The sequence below is a fragment of the Crocodylus siamensis genome, chromosome 1 (genome assembly GCF_052110815.1).
Source record: "Crocodylus siamensis isolate JL-2025a chromosome 1, ASM5211081v1, whole genome shotgun sequence".
Classification (NCBI taxonomy): domain Eukaryota; kingdom Metazoa; phylum Chordata; order Crocodylia; family Crocodylidae; genus Crocodylus; species Crocodylus siamensis.
The window spans coordinates 55,473,884-55,490,024 of record NC_143395.1 but is presented as its reverse complement, the minus strand read 5'-3'; the positions used below and the strand labels follow the sequence as shown (position 1 = coordinate 55,490,024).

The following is a 16,141-nucleotide window of genomic DNA, read 5'->3' as shown; positions in this document are numbered from 1 at the left end:
GGGTACACAGGTGTGAGGATTGGAGCAGGTATGTGATACTGTAGTGTTTTATCTGCTTGAAGACTAGAAAGGTGTAGTTCCTGTATCAAAACGTATTGGGGGCGGAGGGGGGGTGGTGGTGGAAAGGGCTGCACTAGCATAGTCTAATAGTAAGCTCCAATGGGCGGGGGGAAGCAATGGGACTATTTGCACTTTTTTCTCCTATCTACTCTTAGTCTTTTTGGCTAGGAAGAAGTTAAGACTAGATGGCATCTGAACTCCAAAGGTTCTAGGTCTAAGGCTTGCAAATAGAATGCACTCCTCCCAAAAGTTCCTATTAGCATTTTGCCCAATATGGGCCATGTGCTTTTTATAGTCATGCTTCCTGTTGGCTACATCTAATCAACTTCATAGTTGGTTTTCATTGCTGAGCCCATGTTGCTTTTAGCATATAGACACTGTATTTAATGAGGTTTCCTCTTATGCAAATCTGAGGGGCTTTTTTCCCCTGATGCTGATTTTTTTTTTGGTGGTAGGAGGAGGAGGGGGCTTGTCTCTTGTATTTGTGTGAATACAGTATTTACATGATACAGAAATAGCTTATGGCCTAATATAACTGACTAGTGTTACTTGCAAAAAGAAGTTTGAGTAGCACTTGATCAGAGGAAGAAGCAAAAGGGCCTGTTCACTTATCAATTACTTTGGTGAATTTTTTTGATCTGGAGTCTGCATGAGGAAGTTGTGATGGTCTCACTTATAACAAAGCCTTATTTAGGACCTTGTAGCTTTGTTGCCTGTCCCCTATATGCAGTTATGCCTAATTTTGAGCTAGCCTCATCCCCCAGGCTTTGAAACCCAAACAGCCACTGAGAGATTGCAGAGCTGGCAAATAAGGTAGCTGGTGCTGATTTGTAGGGAGGAGTTTGGGGTATGGCTTCTTTTAAGGGAACTGAGTATTGGGTCCATGAGTCCCTTTTGTGTGAGTTGTTCTTTGTTGTGCAGATAGGGCAGTTTCTCTTACCAGGTGGTCTCAGATGGCAGGAAGGTGTAGAAATTTTGCTTTCTTGTTTGGCAGCGAAGTTTATAATTCCATGTGCTTCATCCATGGAACAAGATCCAAAGACTAGAAACCCAACTGAAGAAAATGGCATTTTAGGGATGTGATTGGAAAAAGGCATGGGTGACTGCACATAAGAATGAGAGGGTTTGCTTACTCTTCAGAAGAGGACAATCCATTGAGACTGGTGACTAGAGAAGCAAGATGGAGATAAACCTGGAACGCATTGATAGAATCAAATTTAAAAAAAAAAGAGGGGGGGTGGAAGGGACTTCAGGAGGTCATTTAATCCAACTCCCTGCTCAAAGCAGGACCATCCCCTACTAGATCATTCCAACCAGGGCTCTGTCAAGCCAGGCCTTAACCTCCAAGGATGGAGGTCACACCACCTCTCTAGGTAACCTCTTCCTGCGTTTCACTGCCCTCCAAGTGAGTTTTTCCTAATATCCAATTTAAAACCTCCTTTGCAACCTTATGATTGCTCCTTGTTCTGTCATGTCACCACTGAGAACTGTCTAGCTTCATCCTCTTTGGAACCACCCTTCAAGTAAAGGCTGCTATGAAATCCCCACTCAGTCTTCTCTTCTGCAGACTGAATAAACCTGATTTCCCAGCTTCTCAGAAGTCATGTGCCCCAGCCCCCAAACCATTTTCATTGCCCTCTGTTTGACTCTCTCCAACTTGTCCAAATACTTTTCATAGTGAAGGGCCCAAAACTGGGCACGGTACTTGGATGTGGCCTCACCAGTGCAGAATAATTATTTCCTTCGATCTGCTGGCAGTGCTCCTACTAATGCAGTCTAGTATGCCGTTAGCCTTCTTGGCAACAAGGGCACACTGCTGACTCATTCATCTTGATGCCAGCTAGACATTGAGCCATTGATTTACTACCTGTTGAGCCTGACAATCCAGCTAGCCTTCTATCCGTCTGCGGTCTATTCATCCATCCTTTACTCCTTCAACTCCTTAGCAAAGCTTTTGATACAGGCTCCCACAGCATTCTTGCAAAAGTCAAGATATATCACCTCTACTGCTTTCCCTGCATCCACAGAGCCAGTTACCCTGTCATAGAAGGCAGTCAGGTTGGTCAGTCATGGCCCTTGTTGAATCCATGCTGACTGTTCCTAATCACCTTCTCCAAGTGTTTAGAAATATAGATTCTAAGCACCTGCTCCAAAATCCTTCCAGGGACTGAGGTGAGGCTGACTGGTCTGTAGCTTCCTGGTTCCTCCTTTATTTGCCCTTTTTTCAGTTGTCTGGGACCTCCCCTGATTTATCATGTTTTCAAATATGATAATGGCCAGTGGCTCTGCAGTCGCATCAGCCAACTCAATCAGCACCTTCACATATATGATATTTGCATTGTCTCTTGACTGATGGACTTGTACGCGTCCAGCTTTCCTAAATGGTCCCTAACCTGTTCTTTCAACACAGTTGCCTGCTTACCTTCTCCCCAGACTGTGCTGCCCATTGCAGAAATCTGGGAACTGACCTAGCCAGTGAAGACCAAGGTGAAGAAGGCATTGAGTACTTCAGCCTTTTCTGCATAATCTGTCCATAGGTTCCCTCCCCTATTCACTAAGGGACCCAGACTTTCCCTGACCTTCCTCTTGTTGCTGACCTACTTGTAGAAACCCTTTTTGTTGCTCTTCATGTTACTTGCTAGCTGCAACTCTAATTGCTCTTTGGCCTTCCTGACTTTAATCCCTGCATGCCCAAGCAATATTCTTGTACTCCTTGTTGGACCCCGACTCCATGTGGTGTCCAGCGACTAGGGAGATGATCCAGTTCCTCATGGATCCTGTTACTCATTAGCCAGAGCAAGCAGGGAGCAAATGCTACTTGCACACATTGCTCACAACAGCTTTATTTAGAATGGAAATGGCTTTGGGTGAGCTCCCTCACAGACACACAGCCTGTGAACACAGGGGACAGCCACGAACAATAGTTCTTTCCACATTTATATACTTTGGCACATTTCAGTCCACCCTCACTCCTTTTTGTTCCACCCATTTCTCCTCCTGTCTTGAGCTCCACCTCTGTTTACTGTTTGTTTCATTAGCATGGAATTTCTTGTACTTACATGCTTCTCTGCTAAGAGGGCATGCATAAGATGTTGACCTCCGCTTCCTTCGGTCATTTTCTGTTCTTTAATGGTTTCTTGCTGACTCCATCTCCAAGGTCTTGCTTCTGCTTTATCTCCTGATGATAGCTGGTGGGCTGCATCTTGTTCTTCTTGCACCATATATGCTACACCCTACCCCACTGTTAAAAAACTGCTTGCTTCAACATTTGCAGAGTTGGTTTTAATATATCATCCTGCCTTATGACTAGCAGCTTTTACTGAGATGCAGATTTAAGAGCCTTTATTCAGCTGTAAATCCAGTGTTCCCCAAGATTCAAATGTGATCATCCTAATACTCCACCCAAGTTTTGATTGACCAAACTTTCACTTCTTGTAGGTGTCCTCTGCAGAAGGGAGTCTCTAGCTGCTGCCACCACCTGTTGCTGCTGCTGCTTCATGGCAATGATCTCAATCCTCCCCACCTTGGCTATTTCTGGCCTGGCCTCTTTAGCTAATGGAATGTTCTTTTCTTCCTCTCTTGCTAGCACTCTATCTGTTCTCCAGGCAAACCACTGCCGGAAGATGCAGGCTTCCACCTTTCTGGGAGTCCATGGCCCCTTCGTTTTCCTTCCTAGCATCACCTATGGCAATCCTTCTTCCACCATCCTAGAGGCTTCCTTCAGCATGGAATCAATGAAGGCCTTATGGCAGAGGATGCTTTAGAGCCTTGTTACCTTGTAGCTCTCTTTCCTTCTCCCTGGGGAATGCCACCAGAAGGCACCACTCATGCTGAAGGCTCTTCCCCTACCTTTTCTGACACTGGAAGGAATCTCCAAGCTGCAGTCTGCAGAGCACCAAACCAGGACCTGGGTGGAAACCTCAGCAGTGCAGTCCTGCCCAGACAGACACCTTGCAGTTGGAAGCAGAGGAGGACTTGGAAGTGGTAGTGGCTCTGGGATTGTGACATCTTCCAGCTTTCTCCCTGGGTCGTCTGGTCTTATCTGTTGCCCTTCACTACTTGCCTCTCTTTCGAAGCAGACCTTCCTTAGCAAACTCCTCTGTAGTGGGCCAGTTTGCTGTTCTTTGATCTGAAAGGAACAGCAAGCAGGCCTTTTCTTTACCCGCTTCCTCTCAGCAAGCTTACAGTGAATGAATGCAAGGGTTTCCAAGCAAACTTGCTAGCAAACTCCCCTTTGCTATAGACTTCAGTTTAAACAAGGGGCTTAAATCTTGGTCTAGTTGCTGAGTTTCAGCTGCTAAAAATAAGCGACTGGCAAACTGTTTGCTTCTCCCTGTTCGTTGTGCCTGTGGTTACTTGGTCTGTGTCCTTTTATATACTTCTGGGCGTGGACTGGCTAGGGCCCTTTGTCACACCCAGGTAACAAGGGCCATAACCAAGTCACTTAGGTGGAGTTGAAGAAGACTAAAAAAAAAACCCTCCCCAAAACAACCAACGCCCCAAAAGAGAGGCCATCAGGTGACGGGACTTAAGATGGCATGGAAGAGAACAGATGACCCCAAAATAATTAGGGAAGGGAGCAGTAACTGGTATATTTGGGGGGGAGGTTCATTCTTTGTAGAGAACATCCTAATGTTCTCTTTTGTTGCACCTTGTTTATAGAGTGCTTTTATGGCTGTGGCTAGGGTGCATGCTTTCTTGTGGGTGGTTTTGGACCATTATACTACCCTATGGTTCCTAACAACCGTGTATTTAATGACCCAGGTGGCTCTTCCAGTGCAACCTGTACGGAAAATGTTCAGCTCTGAAAATGAAACGGCTTCTATAACAACATGTTAGCAAATGAACACCCTTTGAAAAAAGGGGAGTTTTCAACTAATTACTTTTTTAGGAGAAAAAGTACTTAAACTTTGATTATTCTTTGTTGTTAGCTGCTGGTAAAGGTGGAGCAAGGGAATGGAAACTTGCATAATGCATTTTCTTAAATTAGTTTTTTGTTTTCATGCCAAGTGTCATGCTTTAAAATGGTTAAAGTCAAACTGGCATAAACCTGTACAACTGCAATAGGGCCTAAAAAAAATAGAAATCCAAATTTTTGGCTATTTACAGATCATTATATGAGATCCTAAAAAACTTAAAACTGGGCAACTGGTATTCTGAGAGTGTCAAGTGTATAGCTAAATAGGCCTTTTCACCACAGTACAAAAAGGATAATGTTACCTTGCACCAGCAGCTGAATGAAGAAATTGTCTTCCAGGTTTTAAGCTGTTCCATATCCCTGTTCTCCCCTTTTTATATACATAAAGAATCCTGTAAATGAAAACTGTCTAGAATAGTCTTCATAACAGAACATAAAGCTGTTCTAATAATTGACTTATAGGTAAAATGTCAGGTATAGGGAATAATTATGTGAAAACACGACTAATATGCAGGAAATATCGACTGAAGATGAAGAGGGTTTTTCTCCCTTTCTTGTTTTAACTTCGTAAGTCAGCTTGCTTTAGGGCAGTGTCTGTTTCCTAGGTGGGGGTGGCAAATAGACTGAATCCTTGGCGGCCTCTATCTCCCCCTAAATTGGTTAGTAGCAAACCACTGCATTATAACTGAAGACTTATGACTTCAAACAAGATTAACTTTTTTTTCTTAATACAGCGCTTTTGTTCCTTTGGATATTCCGTATAAGAAGAACTCCACGGAGTGGGAGAAAATGAAGCTCCTGGTTGAAGAATTTGGAAGCAGTCGTAAGTGCAGTGTTGTGTTTCTGTGCCCCCTCTCCCCCCAGACTGTCAAGAATTTGGTATTAAGTCAGTTTGTCACTTCATTTGGGTATGCCTACTCTAAAATTGATACACATACGAGAGATGGTATGTGCACTTCTTAACTGAGATTAAAACAATCTTTTCCTTGGTAACTGAAAGTTGAAACTTTTTATTTCTGTAGCCTGGGAATTGCCATCCTTGGTCAGACCCTGAGCCCATCTCTAAATCTAGTATTGTTTCAAATTGGCTGGCACCTAGATGCATAAGAGATGGTTGGAATGGTGTCCTACAATTTGATACCAAACCCTGATAGTTCTACTGGCTTAACCTCATTCAGGATTCATCCATTCAAAAACTGTTCTGGTATTATGCCTTGGAATATAATTTTTAAGGCATTTTATATTCATAGTCATTTTGAGGAAAGTGGATCTGGCTAACTTGTAGGCCCATCAGCCTGACATCTATCCTACAGAAGATCTTAGAAAAGTTTATTAAAGAAGCCATCCTTAATGGACTGGCCAATGCCGACATCCTGAGGGATAGCCAGCATGGGTTTGTTGCAGGTAGGTCTTGCTTGGGCAATCTCATTTCCTTCTACGACCATGTGACCTATCACCTGGACAAGGGAGAAGAGATTGTTGTCATATCTTGACTTCAAAACAGCTTTTGATCTGGTATCCCATGATTGCCTCCTGGCAAAACTGGCCAGCTGTGGCCTTGGGTCCACCACGATCCACCGGCTGAGAAATTGGCTCCATGGTCGGACCCAGAGGGTAGTAATTGACGGAAGTCAATAATCATGGTGCCCTGTGACCAGTGGGGTCCCCCAAGGCTCTGTCCTTGGACCCATATTGTTCAACATCTTCATTTAATGATGTGGACATTGGACTGGCCAAGTTTGCTGATGACACCCAAACTTTGGGACAAAGCATCCACAGCAGAAGACGGGCAAGTGATCCAGGCTGACCTGGACATGCTCAGCAAATGGGTGGACGAGAACCTGGTGGTATTCAACACTAAAAAAATTCAAGGTTCTCCACTTTGGGAAGAAAAACCTGCAGCATCCTTATAGCCAGTGTAGCACTGCCAAGCCTAGCACTACAGAAGAAAGAGATTTGGGGGTCATCATTGACCACAAGATGAACGTGAGCCTCCAATGCGATGCTGCGGCTAGTAAAGCGACCAAAACGCTGGCTTGCATCCATAGATGCTTCTCAAGCAAATCCTGGGACATCATTCTCCCCTTGTACTTGGCTTTGGTGAGGCTACAGCTGGAGTACTGCATCCAGTTTTGGGCTCCACAATTCAAAAAGGATGTGGAAAAGCTTGAGAGAGTCCAGAGAAGAGCCACGTGCATGATGAGAGGTCAGGAAAACAGACCATACGACAACAGACTAAGAGCCATGGGGCTCTTTAGCTGGAAAAGCGCAGGCTCAGGGGTGATCTGATGACCACCTATAAGTTTATCGGGGTGACCACCAGGATCTGGGAATGTTTGTTCACTAGAGCACCCCAGGGCATGACTAGGTTGAACGATCATAAACTACTGCAAAACCGTTTCAGGCTGGACATGGACAGTAAAGAATTTCTTCCCTAAGCCCCCAAGGTCTGGAACAGCCTGCCATTTGGAGGTGGTTCAAGCACCTACATTGAACACTTTTTTGAGAGTAAATTGGATGCTTATTTTGCTGGGATCCTGTGACCCCAGCTGACTTCCTGCCCTTTGGGCGGGGGCCTGGACTCGATCTTCTGAAGTCCCTTCCAGCCTTGATGCCTATGAAGTAAGCCTCCAAAGAAGTCTAGTCCAATGCCCTGCCTGAGACAGAATCATCCTTATCCAAATCATCCCATGTAGCCATAACCTAAACTCTGGGTAAGACTACCATCAACTGTGTTGCAACCTAGACCTAACATTCTAGCTTACGCAGGTAAAGCAAGGGAAGCAAGGCAGCTAATGTCCTGCTTCTATGAGATGTCAATATATGCTCAAGAAGTCTTGGGTAGAAGGCCATGCCCCCTGCTGCAGAAGAAGGCAAAAACCTTCACGGTCCTTGTCAATCTGACCATGGGGTGAAAAGTCCTGACTCTCTAAATATGGAGATCAGTTTGATTCTGAGCAGAGGAGCAAGATCCTCTAGATGGGAACTTCTGGCTTTGTTCTTAGCAGGAGAATTGGCACACCTCAGTTGAAATCCCCAGCCTTGGCTGTAGCCAGCATCCAGTGCCTCTGGGAAGCCTTAAAATATAAAATATATTATATGGAAGGGTGAGGTGGGGAGCAACTAGGCAAAGGCCAGAAGCATGGGAAATATCCATGGTAGAAAACCAGGCATAGCTACACCTAGATCATTCCTAACCCGTGGCTGTCTCTAACCTTCAACACCTCCAATGATGGAGAGTCCACAACTTATCTAGGCAGTCCATCCCATGCTATTCTCACAGTGAAGAAAATTTCTTTCCTAATATCCAATTTAAACTTACTTGTCTGTAACTTCAAGCCATTGGTTTCTGTCCTCTTTTCTGCAGCAAGAGAAAAAGGGTACTTTTTTTTCCCTTTTTCTTCATGGTTGTCCTTCAGGCATTTGAAGACTGCTCTCATGTCCCCTCTTCAGCACCTTTTTCCACAAGCTGAACATCTACATGTTTGGCCCCCCTCACATGACTTGTCTTCTATGGCAGGGCACTTGATGTGCCTGCCACTTGAAGAGGTCAGGCAGCCTTTTGAGCCACTGGCATGTTGGGATCAGGGCTAACTGCAGTTGGCTGACCCCGGGGCTAGCAGATATAGCTCGGTCTTGTCAAAGGAGCTATGTGACTTTCTTTAGGGAGTTACCCGATTTGGAGGAGGACTGGGCTTAGGCAGGTTATTGATCCAAATGGAGCAGAGCAGGCAGTTGCATCTTGGGAGCTGGGGTAGGAACATCACCAACAGGAAGGTGGCTAGGTAACTGGCTACAGGGTAGAACCCAAGGAGTACTAGTTGATGGGAGCAAATCAGTGTGGTGCAAGGTGACCAGTGGAGTTCCTCAGGGCTCGGTACTTGGGCCGGTACTCTAATATCTTCATTAACTGCCTGGATTTGGGAGTTGGATGCAAACTGGCCAAGTTTGCAGATGATACCAAATTATGGGGGAGGGTGGTCACACTGCAGGACATGCTGGGGATACAGGCTGACTTGGACATGCTCTCAAGGTGGGCTGACAAAAACTTGGTGGCCTTTAATGTAGAGAAGTGTAAGGTGTTGCATTTTGGTAGGAAGAACCCTCAGCATATTTACAGGTTCGGCAGTGCTTTGTCTACTAGCATAACAACTAAAAGTGACTTGGGGGATGGGGGCAGTCTTGATTGACCATATAATAAATAGGAGCCATCAATGTGATGCTGTGGCTGGCAAAACAAACCAAACTGTGGCATGCATCCACTGATGCATCTTGCACACAACCAAGAAAGTCATCTTCCTGCTTTACTTGGCCCTGGTGAGACTGCTGCTGGAGTACTGCATCCAGTGTTGGGCCCCCCATTTCACGAAGGATGTGGAGAAGCTTGAGGGAGTCCAGAGGAGAGCCACTCATGATCCATGGAGGTTGAGGGACTTGGGACTCCTTCAGTCTGGAGAAGAGAAGGCTCAGGGGGGACTTGGTGGCAGCTTTCAACTACATAAGAGGGGTACATCAGGACCTGGGAGAACAGCTGTTCACCAGAGTTCCACAAGGGATAACAAGGTCCAATGGCCACAGACTCCAGGAAGGCTGACTTTATTTATTTTTTTTAGACTAGACATAAGAAGAAAAGTTCTTCATGGTGTGAGTGTCCAGGGTCTGGAACAGACTCCCTTTATCAGGGTGATAAAAGCACCTACTCTAGACTTTCAAAAGACAGGTGGATGTATTTCTTGCTGGGGTCACTTTTGATCCCAGCTGACTTTCTGCCTATGGTGGGGGCGCTGGACTTGATCTCATGAAGTCCCTTCCAGCCCCTAATGTCTATGAAATTTATTATATCTATGAAGGCTGCTACTGCTGAATGCTGGCAGGGAGAAAATTCCTACCCAAACTTCTGGATGTCAAAGGGGATGGAGATTCCTGGAGACCCAGTGTGGGGTTCAGATCCCTGAGAGAGGGGCTGACTGCCTGGGGCCTGTTGGGGAGGATTCAGGACAGGACCAGAGAGGAGCTGTGTGCAGAGGGGCCTTGTGAGAGGCCAGGAGGGGCCCAGATGAGCCAAGAGAATGAAAGGGATTGTGTTGAGAGACCTGTTGGGGGCTCTGGGTGAGCCCAGAGAGAAAGAGGCAGTATGATCTATGGAGGTGCCCAAGAGGGCAGACCCACAGAGGAGAGGACTGGTGCTTGGAGGACTGACTCTGGGGAAACATGACTGGCCTATGCTGGGGTAAGGGCCCAGGAAGGGCCAAAAGGTGAAATAGCCCCTTGCTAGTGGTTGCCTGAACCAGCAGCCTGGAGCTTCAACTAGCCTGGAGATGGGGCCAGGTCTTAAGCACAGAGGTCCTTGTAGGGCCACAGCTGAAAGGGAGGGGTCAGGGAGCATGCAGCCTATGGTGACAATGGCTGGTAGGGGTCTGAGAGTGGGCTGGGGTCCAGAGATGGAGGACTTGATGTGAGAGAGGGCCAGGGGACCCATTGGTTAACAGCCCAGGAAGGGCATACAGCTTCTAGGCAACAGCCCAGAGAGGGATGTGCAAGACCAGAAAGGCTTGGAAACCAGTCCTGGGTAAGATCTAAAACTGCACCCTACTAGAGTTGGTTGATGTGGTGGGGCAGCCTCTGACATGCCATGCCTGGGCCATTCAAGAGAAAGGTGAGCATGGGGTGCTGGAAAGCCTCAGCTTCCATTCCCTTGTGGGTGACCCTGTGGAGGGGGAAGGGTAGGGGAGCGCACACCCTGACAGAAGAACACATGGCCAGGTGGGTTCAGCAGCTGGGAACAGAGCATAGGGCTGGGTGGGGCTGAGGGCCTGGACAGCAGTTGGGGAAAGTACAGAGAAGATAACGCTCTAGAGAGGGACCAGGAGAGAGATTGAGGAGCCTGGTAGCCCAGAGGGCAGTTGAGACTGAAGGGTCTGGCAACCGCAGAAAGGCCAGGAGAGAGACCAAGGGGTCTGAGGGCTAGCTCAGAAGCCAAGGAGTTGGAAGGCCTAGAAAGGGGTGGCATCAGCAACTGGCAGAACATCTGCAAGGATGCCATTTAAGGCATAGGGTGTGGTGTAGGGGACTATTTGGAGCCATGCAATTTTCCTTAAGGCTCAGAGTGCTATCTGGGGGCACATTTATGGAATGAGGCGCAGCAAGGGGCCTGGGTGCAGGTACTGGCTGATAAGGGTTCAGTGGACCTGGGCCATGTGAAGGCCTGTGGGCAATCTCCCTATTATATTTACCATCGGGGCATGGCAGGCAAAAGGCAAAGGCGCTCTAGGGATGGAATAACGTATGGTTGCAGAGCCTCTAGAAGAATGTCACGGCCACCCCTGGGACCTGACCTTGTGACACCCTTCCAAACTGATCATCTTTGCCTGTCTCTGGACCCTCCTTGGCTTCTCTGTGTCCTTCTTAAAAGTGTAGAGCCCAGAACTACACACAGTATAAGCCCTAGCCAGTGCCAAGCAGAGAGGAACTTTTGCCTCTAATGCTTCTATTGATGCATCCCAAAACTGCATTTACGTTCTATGCAGCTGCATCACACTGTAGACTTGTACTGAGTCTGTGGTCTACCAAGACTTCCAAATCCTTTTCCACAGTGCTGCCATCTAGCTAGTTCTCCCCCATTTCGTATTTGTGCGTTTTTTATTCCTCTTAGGATGCAGCACCTAGCACTTGTCCACGTGGAAGTTTATCCTGTTAGTTCTAGCCCAACTTTCCATTCTGTGCGATCCTTCTGAATTGCAGTCACATCCTCGGTGTTCACAATCCTTCCCAGTTTTGTCATTCTTAAACTTGCTTAAGAAGCTTTCCTTGCCTGTATTCAAATTATTAATAAACAGGTTAAATAGCACCAGGCCCAGGACAGATCCCTGTCAGACTGACATTCTGACATAGATCTATTAATAATTATCCTTTGCTTTATGGCTATTGAGCTAGTTATCTGTCCATCTAATAGCTTTGTTCAGTCCACACTTCTCCTATTTGTTTATGAGAAGGCCATACTGGACCTTGTCAAAAACTTTGCTGAATTCCAGGTACTGTATCCACAGCATTCCCATCATCTACCCAAATAGTGGAAGAAGGAGATTAAGTGTTTGACACTACAGTAGAACCTCATAAATCTGCCATCCTTGAGACCTAGCACCTGCCAGAAACTTGAAAATTTCCAGATTTTTGAAACATAATTTTCTTTGCTATTACGTTATACACGTGACTTACAATTACTTGAAACAATAGCTGTAGGCTGATTAACAAAAACAGTGGCGGTCAGAGAAGTGCCAGACTTCTGGTGAAATTTCTGGATCATTCAGAAGCCATTTTTAAAAGCGCCAAGTTTTTGAGACTTTTAGAATTTTGAAAGCCAGATTTGTGAGGTTATACTGTACTTGTTCTCCATAAATTCATGCTGGTTGCTTATGTTATCCTTTCCCCCTCCAGAGGCTTGCAAATGGTCTTCCTTATGATATGCTGCAGTAACTTCCTAGGTATTGAACTCTGTAGTGCCCCAGATCCTCCCTCCTTGCTTCTTTTTAAGAAGAGAAGCTATGTTGGCCCCTTTTCAGTCCTCTGGTACCTGGCATGTCTCCCATGCTTCATGAAAATCCATTGCCAGGAGCTCCCAGATATCCTTTGTCAGTTCCTTCAGGACCCTGGGATGAAACTCCTCCAGACTTACTGACTTGAATTCATTAAACCTGACAAAAGCTCTCTGATTCTCTTGTTATCTTGTTCCTCATCTTGGCACCTTCCTTATCCAGATAATCCCTATTAAAGTGCCTGGCAGCTTAACTTTTTTGTGGAGTCTGAGGCAAAGCAGTTGTTGTGTAGCTCCACCTTGTTTGTATCTTGTAGTAGGAGTTCTCCCTGGCTTATTAACAAAGGACCCACAGCCTCGTGTGGTGTGCATGTGTACTTACCCTGAACAAGATTTAAAAAAAAAACTGCTTGGATCAAAAATCTCAAAAGGAACATGTAGTCTTTACTTACAACTATCCTAATAGAATAATAGAAGAAACTTTTTTTAGCTCTTGAGATTTGGAGATGAGAGATCAGTATCTCTTTCAAATTTCTTGTGCACAATTTGTAATTACATTGAAAGGAAGGCAGTGTTGCCCATCTAGTTTTGTGTGGGGGACCAGTCTATTAATGACCTAAAACTTAAAGCAGAAAGTTGCTAAAGTGCCTCCTCTCCGCTGCTGTCTGTTCCTTGTTACCAGTGTTTCAGGAAAAGGGTTTTTGTAAAGATAAAGAGATTTTTTTTTTTTTTTCAGTATTCCTTTCTCTCTTCCCTAACCCCTCCCATATGGAAAAGCATTAACATAATATTTAAGTTGGTATACTTTTATTCTCCCTTCCCGTCCCTCCCCCCCCCCCCCCCGAAAACACCAGTGAAGTTTAGTATAATTGGTAAGAATTCTACTCGGAGGAATAGTGGGTAAAAAGCTATGAACAGCCGTAAATTGTACTTGAATGTTTTCAGTGATTTTTGATTTGTAGAATAAACTTTTTGGTCTCCAATGAGAGAGAATATTCTTCTAACAAGTATTTATAGGGGTAGAAATCAGTAGCTTGTACATGGTAGAAATATTGGGTAAACTTACACACCCATTATATGCTTCCAGCCTACAATTACAGAGAAAGCATCTCACTTCTGTACTTTTTCCAACACTCTTCTGAATTATTTAAAGACTATAAAAACTAGTAGTTTTTACAACATCCTCAGTAGATTATTGCATTTGATTTGACTGAAGGTGTAGAAAAGAATAAAGGCCTAACTGAGGATTTGATTATCTGAAACTACTATTTCTGCTTTCCTATAATAAACCACAACTATTTGAATGGCTTAAGGCAATGGTTCTCAACCTTCTTCATACCTGTACCTACTTGCCGGAGCCTATGGCTTGTCCCGATGTGCAGTCTGCTGCCCCCATTGTGCTTGGGCCAGAGTGCAAGCAGCTAGTGCTGCCCCTGTCCCATCCCCTGCGCGGAACTCTGCATGCATGGGCACTGGCCCCATGCCACCAGCCCAGGCATGCAGCTCCTTGCCACAAAGAACTGCCCCTGCCCCCTTCCCCTGCTGTGAAGGGCCAGGTGACTTCCCCCCTTCCCGACAGTCCCCTGGACCTCCAACCTCTGCTCCCCATGCGCTTACTCACCTGTGTCCAGTGGCTGGGGCTGCTCTTGCAACCCAGCCTTGCTGTATGGCCAAACTAAATACTTAAGATATTAGTGTCCTGCCCTGACTGGCTGGCTTGAATATTCTGGAACAGAGGGTGGTGGGAGCCTTAACTAGTAGCACATTACTAGCCGACTGGAACTGGTCTACTAAGTTCCTGAACTCTGCTAAACTAAAGGAGCTGTTTGGTTTCTGAAATAAACTTGCAGTTACAATGAACTTTTATTTTAAATAAGTTTATGGGAAACTGAACAGATCTTGATTCTAGTGCTTGAGCTGCAGCTAATACTACTGTAATACTACAGTGTAATGTATTGTACTACATTACAATATCTGCTCAATAGTTTCCCTTTAAATGAAATAATGTCTCTAAGCCATTTACTGCACTGATCGTGTCCATGTATACCCCCAAATTGAATGCTCTGGGTTTGCTTTAAGGGCCTCAGACTCTGCCTCTTGGACTATCTACTATTTATGCAAGCATTATTGGTGCATCAATAAAACTATCTTTCTCCTGTAAGTACTTTGTAAATGGGAGCATGGAAGGATGTTTATACATATTCTGAGCTAGTCTAGAAGTCATTATGAATTTCTTTATGCTTTTTCTCTGACTTGGGTGCCTAGATACAAGAAAGCAATTTATAGTTAGGTGCACTGAACTGAGTAACACCTGAGGGTCTGTGTTTAAGTTGTTTGTGTCTTTTGAAATTACTCATGTGCATAATATATTATTGAACCTGGCCAAATACTCTGCTGGTTTGGTGAAGCAGAGTTGCTTCTTGGCTGTTGGGGGTTTAAACTAGGTAGGTGTTCCTGTGGTGAAGCCCCCTCTGAGGGACTTGATCTCTGAGTGTGTCTCTGTACCCTGAACACACTGGTTGCTTTACTTTGATCCAGGAACAGAATGGAGAATAATAGTTCAACTGTATCATAATACATTTAATTTATCTGAGTTAAATAGCTTTGAAAATTTAATGTTACCTCTTTAAAATTGTGGTGTGTGCAGTATCTCTCAAGGAGGCTGTTGGCAAAAAAGAGTTTACTACCTTAGTACTAAAAACAAAGAGAAACTCTGCATGAGCTGCGGTTCATTTCACAGCTTCTCATTAAGTGTCAAGTTGATAACATGTAAGCATATGCAGATGTTTAAAAAGCTTGTACCAATGTAGCTACAGTAGTAAAGATTTGTACTGATCTAACTTAATGGTGCAAATTTAGTAATAGCGAAGAAGTTAATGAGATATAGTCTTCAAACAAAAATTGAAAATTTTCAAGTTTTGTTCTTTTTTTTTTTTTATCCTAAAGACCTAAAAATGAGACTTCTTACATGCTGTAACATGTAATGTAATGAACTCTTTACATTCTTTTTTGCCATTTTCTAAAATGATTTAATATGAATGGGGCTTCTCAGGTGAGAGAAACTATTTGCATGCTTTTAAATAAGTGAAATGAGGAAGCTTATGTAAAGATGTACCCATTAGTTATCTGTTCTTCTGACATCAAAAAGTAACAGACCATGGTTTGATCTAAAATAAGGCTATTTTCACATTGACATCAATAATTTGATCAACTAACACTTTTTTTTTTTTTTTTTTTAATTCCTCTTCACATATTTAAATTGAAGGAATGAGGGGGAAATGATTCCCTGAAGGATGCAGAAGACTTAAAACTGATAGTGTAGTATCTTTTGGTTGGAGTTAGCAGAAGGGTTTTATGACTGACTTAAGTTTTGAGGGAATGCGTCATGAAAGTGACCCAGGACAAGATTATTTTGGGGGATACAATCATGTGGCATGCATGGGTATTCTCCCAATTAAGGTTAACTGTTAGGCTAGGGACAAATTACACTCAAACTGATGAAAGGTGATCAAAAATCAGTTTAAACTTCTGTTGTGTTAAAGTTTGTGCCCATAAACTGCTTTCAAAATGTCCAGGAACAGTTTTTAAGATGAACCTGGATAGATTGTAGTATCAGACTTAACTGGTTTAGG

The 16,141-nt window shown here is 44.6% G+C and overlaps 1 protein-coding gene across 3 annotated transcripts in view; it reads left to right on the top strand.

Moving 5' to 3' along the window:
- Positions 1-16,141, top strand: part of LMBRD1 (LMBR1 domain containing 1) — a 211,592-nt gene that overhangs the window by 65,373 nt on the left and 130,078 nt on the right. For all 3 annotated transcript variants that reach the window (XM_090034614.1, XM_090034620.1, XM_090034608.1), the window contains exon 6: positions 5,713-5,801. In XM_090034614.1, the coding sequence (XP_089890740.1) occupies positions 5,713-5,801 (89 nt within the window). The remainder of the gene's footprint in view (positions 1-5,712; positions 5,802-16,141) is intronic.